Source organism: Melanerpes formicivorus, unplaced genomic scaffold (assembly GCF_026170545.1).
Source record: "Melanerpes formicivorus ecotype bairdi unplaced genomic scaffold, bMelFor1.0.p_v2 SCAF_5, whole genome shotgun sequence".
NCBI lineage: Eukaryota > Metazoa > Chordata > Aves > Piciformes > Picidae > Melanerpes > Melanerpes formicivorus.
Window position 1 is genome coordinate 29,797,323 of NW_027142357.1, and position 14,836 is coordinate 29,812,158.

Sequence of the window (14,836 nt, forward strand, 5' to 3'; positions counted from 1 at the left end):
TAGGAACCAAAAACACGTGTAAGGGAGACATTTATTTACTTTGTATCCCTTCTTTCCTACTCAACTCTCACCACCCACTACTAGCCAAAGAGATGGAATACCAATTTACACCTTGTGTGTGCCACTATGGAAACAAACTTCTGTCATGCTTATTTTAACAGTGGGTTTCCACTGTTCACACTGCCTCGGGGTCCTGTAGGTTGTCACTGTTTGTATAGGGTTTCACAAAGTCATGGTAGACAACTGAAAGATACTTCTTCCTGGTACACTCAGGCTCACCAATCTTTGTTTCACACAGCCACCTTGGCACATCCACAGCGTATGTGTAACAACTAGAAAGTATTACTACCACTTCTCTACAGTTCTTCCCACCCCAGCCGGAAAAGGACAACCCTTCCTGCTGCAACCAGTTGTATTACCTTTTAAGTGTTAAGAAAGAGCCACAGGAAAACTCTTTAAGTGCTGACTTGCTACAGTAGTCACTTTTTTTTTTCCTGTCTTGAATACAAAGGACTGAATCTAGTATTAAATTTGATCTAGCCCAGCTGCTTCAAGCCTCCTATTCTGCACTGCACCCTCTATGGCACTCCCCATACTGCTGATACCAACTAGGTAAGAGCTGCACCATCATCCTATCAAATTACCACAGAGCAGTAAGTACTGGAAAGGCAAGCCCAGATACTACAGCCAGAGGAAGGCAAGAAAAAACAAAGGAAAAAAAAAAAAAAAATCAGTTGAGACAGGGAATTAACATCAATGCCTCCAGGATACTGGACAATCCCTCAACCATAGCTCTGCTGTCATAATCTGAAGGCAGGAAAACCCACCTCCTGTGAGCATACCAGCACAGGAGCCTAAAAATTAAGGACTGGATACACTCTGCTAAAATGCAGCTCAAGCCCAATGAGTCCTTAGCACTTCCTAAGATAGCTCTCGTCCCCTTGAGGGGAGTTGTCAGAGGCAGTCTTTGCCAAGATAGCTTTTGTAATATGGATATATGCAAGTCCAGAGAAGAGCAACAGATTTGGTGAGGGGCTTGGAACACAAGCCCTGTGAGAAGAGGCTGAGGGAGCTGGGGTTGCTTAGCCTGGAGAAGAGGAGGCTCAGGGGTGACCTTATTGCTCTCTACAACTACCTGAAAGGGGGTGGTAGACAGGCAGAGGTTGGTCTCTTCTCCCAGGCAATCAGTACCAGAACAAGAGGACACAGTCTCAGGCTGCACCAGGGGAGGTTTAGGCTGGAGGTTAGGAGGAAGTTTTACACAGAAAGAGTGACTGCCTATTGGAATGGGCTGCCCAAGGAGGTGGTGGAGTCACCATCACTGGAGGTGCTCAGGAGGAGACTTGATAGGGTGCTTGGTTGCATGGTGTAGTTAATTAGGTGGTGTTGGATGATAGGTTGGACACGATGATCTTGAAGGTCTCTTCCAACCTGGTTTATTCTATTCTATTCTAAATAGGCTCTACTCATGATCCAGATCCCAAGATTACTCTTCCTCCATAGTCTACCTCTCTCATATCTTGAAGATAAATAAAATTTTATCAGCCATTACAGATTTAAAGTTTTTCAAGGATGAAACTGCTAAATGAATGTATGTATTACTGATCCTAATGTATCCCCAGCAATACAAAACTCTCCAGCTACCAGCAGCTGCTTAGAAACCCTTTACAAATATCTATTTTTCTTGCCCAGATGGTGAAGTCTTTTTTTCCCCCCCTGTGCATTAAATACTCAGAGAGACACACAAAATTATCATATCAAGCCAGAACCACGCATGATAATTATTTCTTAAATCAGGAGTCCTTCCACAGAATTTCAACCAAAATAAACAGGGTATAAAGAACAAATGTATGCTTACACTGAACAACCATTCATCAGCTTAAGTAACTCTAATGGATGCCACTTTAAACTAAGCCTGAGCCATCTGTTCTACCCCTCAATTAGCAAGGCCAAAAAAATTTCTCCAATACACAGTTTAAGAAAGCCAGCTAATTTGTGTGCAAGTTTTATTTCTCTTCAGCTCAGTGAAGCATGCTCTTGTAACACTTGATATTCAGAAACAGAGCAGAATGGAAGGCTGCTTTCTCTAATGTTATTAGGAGTTTTGTCTGGGAAAATAAAATTTCCCTACAATATTTCATCATATTGAAAAAAAAAGATCTCCCCATACAATTGACTAAATAGTGTGATCTCTCTGTAAGTAACAAAATCAACTCGAGGCTAAACAAATAATATCCAAAGTTGTGTACACATGAACCTCAGGACACAGTCCTGTATACCTCTCACACTGACAACACTGGGCCTACCAGCACTCATTGGAAAGTGGAAGTGTCCTCAGCCACCAGTCTGTTGACCATATCAGCTCCTAAATCCCCTTTCACAAGCAAAGCCCAGTCTTGTACAAGCTGCTGGACACAGAGCCCCACACAAATCAAGGCACAATAGGGCAAAAGGATCGTCATGTGCAAAGATGAGACACACTCCTTGGCAAGCGAGCCTGTGCAGTGAGAGTCATGCAGCACCAAACAAAAAACTACTTGCCAAAGCTGATTTAAAAAGCTCCAAAAGTTCTATCTAGTTTCTTACTGCCAAGTCCCACCCAGTTTCACTTCAAACACACCTACCTTACCACTCTGCAATATGAAACCCATAATAGAACCTGTCAAATTTGATGGAGCCTGATCTGCTTGAAGGCTTCATCACCATCAGCAAGCTGAGTTCATTCTTGGGTGTTACTAGTCAAAAACAAACCAGCAATGCCAAGGGCTACTTTCACTGTAAACCTCAACAGCACAGCCCATACACATCACAGGGAAGAGATCTCAACCCCACTGCTAGATGTGAGCAATGGAACAATACACAACTGTTGTGGAAAAGCAGGCAAGAGGTGGTGGTCACTGTCCAACACCCTCAGCTCACCATTAGAAATTATAGGCTGAATATATTCCTTTGTCTTACACCTCAAAATGAAGGATCAACAGCACACCATAGCCTGTGTATTGAGAAAAGCACATCAGGCACAGCAAGTCAAGAGTTGCTGAGTACTTCACAGCAGCATTATTAAACACTGCCACAAGCAGCTCAATGTGAGATTGTCCACCCAGGAATTACTGGAGATTTCAGCTCTCTTGCTATAGGTTTGTGAAGCTGAGAGAAAATGCTGACACTGCTGCATTGTTTTGTCTCATATCTCAAGACACACCTCAATGCAGACCTTACTTATTGTTTAGGGGAAGCTGTGCAAAATAACTGCATTTTTCAGTTGGTGTCTAGTAGGACCCCTATCCTGAAACAGCACAGACCAAGCAAACAAAGCACATGAAGCAACAGAACAAAGGCAGGATTACTCTTTGGTCTGCAGCATCCCGCAAGACCCTCCCTAGCCCAATTCAGCTCCTAGTGCCCATGCAAACACAAGCTGCCTGCCCCAAGTAGCTGAGTTTCAGAGAAGAGTAAGAGCTCTCAAAGAGAATTCACCTTTTCACTTCACCATTCCACCTTTAGGTAATGCTGAAAACACAGAGGCCAGGCAATTCCTGTCAGGTACAGTTCAAGCTGCTTCTGACAAACACAGATATGCAAAAGACCTCATGCTGGACCTCTGTGGCTTGCTTCATGTAACAATCCTGAACTATCCAAGCGCCTTCTGCACCTAAGGCAGCCATCTGTTACAAAGCAGGGATCAGTGACTAGGTCAGAAGGCCATTTGTTAGAAGAGTTTCAGAGTGCTGAATCTTATCAGATGTGTGCTAGGTCTCTGTGCCTAGAGAAGAATCTCCTTACTCTCCATCATTTTTATTGCTGCATCACTTCAAAGAGAAAACGCATTGTCTCAAGTCCTGGTGCTGAGGTCGAGGACTTTACCAAAAACCATCAGGTTAAAATTGAAACAATTAAAAAAAACAATAATCATCACCAAAACCCTAAAAATGCCAACAATGGTCACGGCTTGCATAGCTCAGACTTGCATGCCAACAAGGGACACAGCTTGTAAAGACACAGCAGTTCCATCATTGACAGTGGTTCCTTTTAACCTGAACTGAAATAGATTGCCTCAGCAAGAGCACTCCTCTTTGGCTCTCTGATGTTTCCCCAGTGATAACAAGTGCATAGTTGGAAGAGTCCTAGACAGGCAGGAGCCATGAATCAACTGGATGCTCTCTCAAGATAATGGGTCTGTTATCCAAATCTAGTCTAATTCTGAGAGCAGACACTATCACATAGGCATTAGGGAGTTCCAGATCATACAGATGATCTCCATCTTTAAGTCCATAGTTTTTCAATTGGAGCAAGGTGAGCAGAGAAACAGCCTGCAGATATAATGGTTTCTTCAACCACGACCAAACAACTGCAGTTTAGCTCTCCAGATGGCTATTCTAGGACAATGATGCTTGGCCTTTCACTCTGGGGGTTGTTACACTAATCCATGAGCTGGATCAGATGACACCAGCTACCCTGCTCTCCCTCCTACTGGACAAAGCCCTACTCCACAAGCAACTAAGAAGAAAATCAGCAATAATGCAGATACAAGCACTAAAACAAAAGGAAAAGATAAGCATATGACAATGCACTAAGCCTTGGCTGGATACTACCTCCACACAGTCAGCTTGCCTCACTCCAAGGTTTCACACCCTCCATTATACTCATTCTTTAAGAAAGCACACTCCAGACATCAGAGATGTCTCGGTTACGCTTACTAGAACTTATTAAAGACAGCAAATGCTATCTATAGAACACACATTAATGAACAGCCAGCTCAGCAGCATGAGTTCTGGAACAGAGTCACTGCAGCACAGAAGTGCCACCAGTTTGTTACTGGAGAATGAATACCACAGTGAATATTTTCAGTGCAATTCCACAGACTAAAGACTGGGAAAGGGGATGGAGGAAAGAGAACAAATTACCCTAAAAGAAATTCTGCAAACTAAGTGCGATGCTGGAACTGCAAAGCACTGCACAGCTCTGCAATCCACAGCACTTCATCAAACCCATGCAAATAGCACACTTGGCAACAACTTCATGTTTACTGCACTTGGGTTACTTTCCCACCGAGAACCACGAAGTCTGTAAAAGAAACCCAGTTAGCAAGAAAAGAGGGAATAAGAACATGCAATGCCCTCAGACAATTATACATGTGCTGCTTATTCACAACAGCAAACTAAGATTTCTTCATGTGCTCCCCCAGAACAGATCCTCTATTAAGGCTGTATTGACTTTGGTGGCTTGTTCGGTTTGTGCCTTTCTTCGCTCCTACATGTCAAATAGTTTCTACCACAGATGCTCATTGCCAGGGAAAAGAAATGCAACTGTGCAGAACACATTGACCAATACACTGCAATCTTGCAATGGCTTCTCAGTCAAAATTTCTGTTAAAAATAGTTTAAATTAATCTGAGTTTGTTGAGCTCCAGAGCACTTGCAACCTATAGAGCTAGTGCCTCCTTCACTTACACAGGAAAAAAACTCCAATGCAACTCTCAGTTATCTTCAGGCTCAGCTCTGTAAGAACTTTAACTCTCAGATTTTTCTGGATTTATCAGAATAGAACAAAGCATCAGGTAACATCTAACATTTTTAAGTAACCTATTAGAAGGGACCAAGACAGGAGTTTCCAAGACACAGTTGAGAATCCCTCCCAACTCCCACCATACATAAGTAGCAGGACTTCCTCACTGAGACCTGAAAGGAGATGAAGCAACATGAGGTGGGTAACAAGGCAGTAGAGCTCCATCTCCTACCAAATCATTACAAGGCTGTCACATTCAACAGAACATATATACACACACATGTCCTGAACTAATGCAGAGTTTTGGAGTTTTATAAACCCTTTTAATAGGGTAGGAAATAATCGACATTGCCAACTACTGCAACAATCAAGCATGCCACCAGCTAGCAAGGTACACAAAGAAACCAGGATATCACAACGCATGAAGACTAAATGTAAACCCACTTATTAAAACTCCAGTTAGCAAATTCTTAGTACCTTGAGTCCTCAATATCATGTATTGGCTACCAAGAAATGGGATAAGAATGGTTGATTCAGCATAATCATCAGCTTAGAGAACAATGTCATTTCTACTATACAACTTCCCCTTAAATCAAGTAGTACTGAAAATTCTGACTGCAATCATATTCCATCTGAAAAGACTTACCTTATAATTGCTGGAATTTACCCAGGAAGTGGCCAGTCCATCAACCATTTTATCTAGCATGGTCTGATCATGTTCAAGATCAGCTGACTTCTGTTTATCTGAGAAATAATCTATCAACTCCTGGCCAACTTGAAGTCTCTTTCCAACGTCTTTCTGCAGCACCTGCGCTAAGCAGTACTCCATACTGGGCTCCATAGTGTCTTAGAAATACAGCACCAAGGAGAAAGCTAGAGGGCAGTAGGTCCAAAAAATGCCTCTATGAACGTACGCGGGAGGTCGCCGCTTTGTTCGATGAAGGTTGCTGAGGGTCTGGGTTTCAAAGATGCAATTCGGAGAATGGCAACAATGCACCATGTGTGTGTGACCAGCAGCTGGCAGGATATTAAAAGTCCAATTTAAATAACTAGCAAAAGATGAAGCAATGAGCAGTGCTGTACTGTTGAGTCTGCAATAATCCCCAATTCAGCAGTCCATTCTGAAAGAAATGAAAAAGAACAGCATTATAGGTTAAATTATGACTGGAGCAAAAAAAAAAAAGACCGAAAGCATGTCACAAAATAGGTTATTCATACACAGCTGCAAAGCTGTGATATGCTGGGTACGAGCAGCATTGTTCTATTTTGAGCAATCAGACCAGGTAGGTCAGGACAAAAACCTCTGGTTATTCTTTATGACAAGTAAAGAAGTAAATCCGGTGCCTAAGTAACAGCCGATTTGTAACCAACATTATTGCAGTTACCACCATCTACCCACAAAGGTGGGAACAAAAATCCCTAAGCAGGTCACCAGGAAAATGCATCTACTTTAATGAGTGAAAGCAGGAAGAGCTCTGGATCCTGTTTTGACTGTCAGCATTCAGCAATCAATGCCATCAGCTGGCTGGCAAGATACAGCACTAACACCAGGCTCCAGGAATGTAAGATGAGCAGTTCTCAAGAACTAAGTGCTCAATCCATTTCCAGGCTGAATTCTGTTACATCCTAACTACACATCCAGGAAACAGCATTGGTGCAGTCTAAAGGCAGTTCAACCAACTTTGCCTGTGGTGCTCTGAAAACCAGGTCCAAAGTTTGCTGCTACTTAGGGGCACAGAGTCATCTCTGAAGTAAACTTTTGGCTTACATGCAAGACAAAACAAAAAACTAAACAAGAACAACCCACAACTACATGTTTGCTGTTTGGCTGTGTTCCTCAACCCTAGAAACTCTCCAGGCCAGAGACTTCAGTAAGGACCTAGCTCCAGCTTTTATTTTGGTCATTCCATCTGCAAACAAATCCCTCCAGGCACCCACAGAACAGACCCCCAAGACTACCCCTCCATCCCTCCCACAGACCTGGGCTCCTAACATCACTATACTGCTTCCTGAAGCACTTCCTCATCACAGATTAGCTCTTTTAGGAGGTGGGTGATAAGAACCAAGAGTGCCTTTTTGTTTCCTATCTAATAATACCCAAAGCTAGAAATCTGCCCTACTTTTTCCACTAGCATGAGGAAAGCAGGTCAAGCTCAGAGCAAGGGAAGAGGCTGTGGAGCAGACATCTGGTTGAATAAACAACTGGAAGGAAGCTGGAGGCACAAGTTCACTAATTGGAAGCACTGGAGAAGCAAATCCAAATACCTTCTGTTTGAGCAAGTAAAGACAAAAGTCTTAATAAAACAAAGTGGATCTGACAGCAGATGAGATGCAGACAAGAACCTTAGCCTGGAAACAAAAGCACATCTCACACAGCAAACTATTTCAGCCTTTCTAGAGAAGAGAAGGTTCCACAGAGACCTTGCAGTCTTCCAGTATTTCAAGGGAGCCTACAGGACAGTTGGAGAAGGACTTTGTTACAAAGGCATGTAGAATCATAGAACCATGTAGTAACAGAACGAGGGATGATGGCTTCAAACTGGAAGAAGCTGATTTAGATCAGACATTAGGAAGAAATTCTTCACTATGAGGGTGGTGAGAAGTTATTGAGGCCCTGAGAAGTTATGAAGGCTCCAACCCCAGAAATGTTCAAAGTCAAGCTAGAAAGGGCCTTCAGCAACTTGGTCTAGCAAGCAGCTGGAACTGGATGATCTTTAATGTCCCTTCCAACTAAAAGCATTCTATGATTCATTATCTCTCATCTCCATCCCCCCTGGCCAGACTTGAAAACTGACACATCTTACCCACACTAAGCACAGCATCTAGATGCAGCACAGAGGCCTGCCTTGAGCTTCCCTAACCCTACAAGCGTTGCCAGGTATGTCTCAGCCACCCACACTGGCTGCACTGTTTATTCATCAGGCAGGAGTTACCTGAGAGAAGGTCCCTCCGTTTCAGGGAGTCAGTTCAAATCCGTGCTGGCTGACAACTATCAAACAGGTTCTGCACAGCCAGAGACTCACTTCACCAATTGCCTGACAAATCCCACCAGCAGCCAGAAGAGATGGATTGTGCCTGCAGCCTGAACTCCCTCCTCACCAAAATCTCACCCCCCGAAACAGCAAGGAAGGATTAGCTGCAACTATGCACGCAGCACCTAGGGCTTTAAGTTAGCACCATGACAGCTTACTGCTTGTGATCACTACCCCAACTCAGTCTAGGTTATTTGCACAGTTCCAACTCTCACCATCTCACTTCAAGTCGCTTCAAAGGTGATTTGACTTCAAGTTCTAAAATTGCCAACAATAACCTAATCAATACTGTTAGAGCAATGATTTTTTTCCTTTCTACAATAGACACAGGTTCCAAAACAGAACCAAGCCATGTCTTTTCTTATTGCTGAAGTTGGTTTTGACCTGCTTCAGTTTAGCCTCAGCTCTGAAAACAGTGCTCTGATCTTTCCAACCCTCAGTTACCCATGGCAGCCCAGGCAAAAAAAAACAAATGGGCCACTTCATGCAATTACAAAAGCATAGATGAAGTTTTCTTTCAAGTCTCCCTGTCTGTATCTTTGAATATTGACTCCTGTCCTGCCCTCTAGCATGGGTTGGTCCTGCTTCTTTCTGCAGGCACTCCAGTTATGCAAGAGACTATTACAGATAGGAGTCTAAGTATCTAACAGAAGGGTCTTGACACAGTAGGGCTGCAATTCACTGGATACCTCGGTAGCAGAGAGCAACTGGGAAAGGAGCAGGCAAGCAGGATTTAGAAGCTACCGTGTTCTAGCTGAAACCTATCAAGTTAGCCACGTGGTTTGCTTCTGGACTCTGAAGCTACACACATGTTCAGAAAGGGGCTCTTCTGTTAAACTGGACAGAACACAGTTAAGAAAGTCCCCTAATTGCTTTTAAAATGGAAATTTGGAACTTGCTTAAACTTGAAAATTCAGATGACAGGGGAGTGTGAATGACTGTTACTTACCACAGATAGACAGTTTTTATTAACTTCACAGATAAACAAGTCCAAACACATCCAAGAGACTTAGCTGGCCATACTGCCATGAGAAAAGAAAATTCAAAGTCTCAAGTCTTCCTTCTATGTGGTTTTCATTTAAGAGTTTGCAAGTCTCTACCTACAAGCACAGAAACAATCTTTTAAGCAAACCAAGATAAACAGATTTGTCTCCAAGTTCCTCATTTTCAAAACATGTGAAGGAAGGCACAGGATAAAAATTATGGTGCACTACAGATTTGTATCATGATTTGAGGATTATGACACCATCATCAAATGCATACAGGGGAGAAGAGCTAAAAATACCTTTCAATCCTAGGGAAAACAACAAGCCAAAAGGAAACTCTCAAGCTGGCTTGCATCTGCCAGCCAACAGGTGTTTAAGTTGCACTTCCAGATAAAAAAGAAAAATCTTTTTCACATCTTAGGAAGTCTGTTGATTCCCTTCTTCTTCCTCACAGGAGGAGGTGGGGAAGAAACCTCCACCATCTGGAAAAACCAAGACCCAAGCTATCAAAATACAAACCTCCTAGGCAACAAAGCTTTATGGCTGCTATATCCCATCAAGTTTGAAATCAACTAGGCAGATGCTCCCCACTAACTCTGGAAAACAACAATCCATAGTCTCAGCCCCAGCAGTCTACTTCTGCTCCTGCAGAACTTACACATCACGGATTTTCACCAGCCAATGTTAGAAGATATGAACAATTCAGGACTAGGATTTCAAGTACAACCTCTTCCTACAGAAGCACAGTCGTACAGAAGTCAAAACTAACAACTCAGTGACAGGCCCTGTGTTTGGAAGTTTTCCAAGTTTTGAAAAGGACTGCAAATAGAGGCTCCAAAGGAAAGGTTTTCTTCCATCCTCCTAGTAGGCTTGTAGCTTGCGTTCAGGGAGACAGGCCAGGCTATATCTGACAACATCAACATGTAGACAAGACAATCCACCAAAACCAACAACTGAAACACAGAATTGTCTCCTCCCTTCACAACAAACCAACACTATTCTCACCACCACACCTGTCACTGTAAAAATAAAAGTTCCCTCTTTCACTAATAAGGCATCAAAACTTAATGCTTAGTCAAAGCCTCTGCCAGTAACATCAAAATTTTCCATTAAAAGCTGTGCAGCAAAAAAGCCACTGGAGAGGTTTAAGTTCAATGCCAGCTTGGAGTTTGAAACGATTAAAGGAGAAAGCTGATAAAAACTGAACAGCACTAAGTTACTCATCCCAGATACTGCCACCATAACATCATGAAAGCTGGTACAATGCACAGCAAAGCACCTGGCTCAGCACGTTGAACGAGTCAATCCAAACAGGAATAAGGAAACAGTTGTCATTTCAATTGCTGAGGCAACAGTAAACTAGCTACACATAAGCCAATGAACTTAAAGTGCTTAGGAGAAGCCCACTGACCCTGGACTAAATGAAACTACATTTCTCAAGTAAGGCTTAATCTTAGGGTAACTTCACAGGAAATTTTAAATCTTCCTCTTGCAACGAAGAAGGAAATATGAAGCATGTAAAGAACACAATGCTGCTCCCCTGGGGGCTTGTCTATACTTGGAAGCTCTTCCAACACAGATATTTGACCTTAAAAATTATGTCTCACTGTCTTCTACCCATCATCAGGTTATCATCTTTGTCATGTTTCACCATCATCTTCTTTTGTCAACAAATCAGTGCAGTCCACAACCTCCCCAATCAACTGCTCTAACACCGCTCACTTGAGACACAAGCTTGCAGAGGGACAAAACATTTCTGCTACTCACAATCACTGCAGCCAAGTGCTAGTGTCACTTAATGAACCAGGCCCTTCTAGTCACCTTCTTGTAGCTTCTTCAAGCCAGTAAGTTTAAGCTGTAAACAGCTTGTAAACACAACACCACTTCTTTGGTGTCTTTGGGGGGTTTTGTACATTGTTAGCTGCAGCTTAGCAGTTGCAGAAATAACACAGCAGCAACACTTGTAGCAATAAGCCTCCTCCTTCCCAGGCCTCAGGACCTAACTGCGTACAAACTTCAGTTTAAAATTAGTTTAAGATATACTAGACAGACATTTGTTTGAACCTTGAGTTTCCACAACAAAGAGCTCCTCTCTTCCTTCAGGAGATCTCCACCCTTGCCAAATGCAGCAATTTTTCAAGTATAAAAGCTACCGGGTGTCAAAGCTTCAGTAGCTCACCACTACTCACAGGTGGGCAGTGTAAATACTTCACCATGGGGTATGCCACCCAAGCCCCCTTGGGCAAGAAGTTCAGAGCAATCAGAACAGCACCGAGAAATGATATACTGCAAAGGCTAAATGGAGATCTCACCAGCAAGGCAGTGTCAAGCTGCAGCTCTGAAGGAAGGGCAGAAACTTTTAGCCCTCTGTCCACTTGTTGTTCTCTATTTTTTCCTTCAGCCAGTACAGCCATCCCCTGCTCAGAGGGGATTTGGTATCAGACTTTCACAAAGCATGACATTCACTCATTCAAGCCTACTCTTCCCTCCAGGTGCAAGTAGCAGTGCAAAAAGCAAGCAGTACTGACAGTTTCTAATCTCAAAATACTCTGTTGTTTCAAACCCTCTGAGACAACGAAGTGGCAAGTGTCCTACTTGAAGAAAGCAACTTTTTTTTCTCTGGAGCTAAAGGCAGTTTGCAGGAGACACCCACCCAGCAACTGACAGATGGGCTCTCCCTCTTCTTCACTTGTCTTCATAAGTAGGTAATAATGTTTCCTTCATGACCGATGTTGCACAATCACTGTGATTGTTTTAAATCAGTAATTAGTGCTGCCTTGTAGTTGAGCCTACCTAATCCAAAGATTGTTATCTCAGATTTCCAGCCTGACAACTCATGCTTTTCTAATTAGTTGGCAGGACAGCCCATGCAGAGACTCCTTCCACACCCCCCAAACAGTAACTTTAACTGTCATCAGAGTAGCCACCACACCTCTAGCATTTGTGCTAGATAAGCTAAACGCTGCCCATCTGGATGCAGCTTCCCTGCTTGAAACATGACTAGGTCTTAAATGGAGGGTTTCTTCCTCTTCCCACAGCACTCAGCACACTAAGGAACCATTTGTAAAACTTACTGCTGTGAGTTCACCTTCAGAAGAACCACATCTGGCCGAAGGCTTGCTAGAACTCTGCTAAATATTAGCTGTTCTTCAAACTTGCTTGGAGTCTGTTAAGGAGTTCAAGTTTGAAGTACAGATGGCAATCAATCTACATCAGGGCATAACTTCACTGCCATAAAGAAAACTCAGGCAGATTTCCAGCATGAAGACAGCTGAAAGATTTCCAGGGTTTAAGCCATCTTAAGGCCTTCTAGCCCCTACACAATCCTGCTAGGACAGATGCTAGCTGTGAAAGTTGCATTAGTCTACCCTGGGTAAGATGAAAGATAAGCTTCAGATAACAGGAATACTTATACCTCTGTTAAAGGTCTGCATTGCTGTCTCAGTAACTGAACACCTCAAACAGAGCCACTGATTTGAAGGCATCAAATATTAAAAAATTCTCCACAGTAATGAAGTTGCAGCTTGCAGGTCACCTCACTGTGACCTTAACACCCTACACTAATGGAACCACTTTGTAGAATGGAAGTAACCCTTCAAGAGTAGGGTAGAAAATTAGATGAGCTTTAGAATCCTTTGTTTTCCTAATACAACCCCTTTCTGAAATTAGTTTCATCTTTGTCTGAGACCAAGGACAAGTCTAGAATGAGCTTTCAAGGTCCCCTTCTTTTAAATTTGAGTGCCAAGATGCAAATCAAAATCCAGTGATGTTAGAAGCTGTTCTGTGCGACTCCATCTTAGTTCATGAGTACATGGTACTACACTACAAACAATTTATGAGGGGCCTACTGGACCACAGAGGAGAAAAGAAAGCCAACCAAACAAAAAAAATATATCCTCATGACTGTTTTTTACTCTGTGAATAGTACCTAAGTTGTAGGTTTGTGTGTACAATATCCCTTCTCTCCCTCATTCTGAAAATCTAGCCTTACCTTAGGGCCTGCAGACTCCAGTTCTGACATCTGTGGGATTCTGGCCAACAAACCATACAGTACTGCCTTCCTACAACTTCCAGCTCTTCTCTGCAAGCTGTCAGACCCAAGGGTGCAAAAGGCCTCCTGAGGGCTGTGGTGATGCATCCCAGAAGAATGAAGGTGGCATTCAACCCCCTTCCTACAGCAACTACGAGTGTAGGACAAAACTTATCCTGAGTCACATCCCAATCCACTTCACAGTCCAGTAGCAATATTGGATCACCAGGAACAGGGAAATAAAAAGGAGAGACTTTCACTTGCAGCCTCATGTGGGTAAAATATTTCACAAGGTTTGCAAGTAGAACACTACTGACAATTAGAGCAGGGTGACCATCACTTGCCAGACTACTAGCAGATCAAGTGACTTCCACCTGTATTGCAAAAGATAAAGTCCCTTAGGCTACAACCACAAATTTAGCTGGTCCTGAAGGTGAAAAGAATCCCTTGATGTACATCACCTGAAGAAAAAAAAAATGGGAGGATACCATCTGTTTAACAGACAAGAATAGGGTTGAAACTCAGAGCCACTGTTTTAAAAAGATGAATGGGTTTGATACAAATCCCATACTCAACAAATCCTCCAGGATCTTGCTCTCCCTATTGATGTGTAACTGGCTAGTAACACAGAACCAGCAGGTATGTTTTTGTGTAAAAGTACAAGCCAGAACTACTCTGTTAAGAAGTATTTGAGAGATGAGTGCTAGTAGTAAAATAACAGATTGGAATGGAAAAGCAATACACAAGAACACACTGCCTTGGCACAAGCCCTCTGGGGACAGTGTCCAACTAAGCACCTTTCAGGAAGATTTCTTCTCTCTGCACCCCACATTTCTCAACACATATACATGTATTTTAGACAGTCTTAAGAAAATGTGGGTGGTGTAGGAGCAAAGAGGGGAAAACATGCCAAGCAGTCTACACCTAAAAGAATTTCACTCACAGAACTTCATGGCAGGTAAGCAGATACTACATCCATATACAAAAGCATCTCTAATTCTAATCTAATGACTTGTATGCATGCTTCTGACAACAAGTCATATCAAGATGCTGCTGATAGGAAGACCAGTCAGATACCCCAAGCTGATGCAGGAACATATAAGAGCCTGTAACAGACTGCAGCAGCAATCTGTAAGTCAACAGTCTTGGAAAAGGTTTATTTTCTTGTCCTCTCTTCATACATCTAGCTAATGCCCATCTCTTCCCCTGTAACTCCAAACACAAGCTTGTCAGCAAGATGAACTAGGGCTCTTTGCCTACCCCTGTTCTCCAGGGTTGAAAAC

General features: G+C 42.9%; 1 protein-coding gene across 1 annotated transcript in view; it reads right to left on the bottom strand.

Annotated features, from left to right (window-relative positions):
- The window catches only part of CLASP1 (cytoplasmic linker associated protein 1), a 174,559-nt gene extending 164,960 nt beyond the window's left edge, over window positions 1-9,599 (bottom strand). Inside the window, exons 1-2 of the mRNA XM_068138978.1 lie at window positions 9,487-9,599; window positions 6,152-6,626 (exon numbers count right to left, since the gene is read on the bottom strand). Coding sequence (XP_067995079.1) covers window positions 6,152-6,346 — 195 coding nt within the window. The 5' untranslated portion in view covers window positions 6,347-6,626; window positions 9,487-9,599. The remainder of the gene's footprint in view (window positions 1-6,151; window positions 6,627-9,486) is intronic.
- Window positions 9,600-14,836: the final 5,237 nt, after the last annotated feature.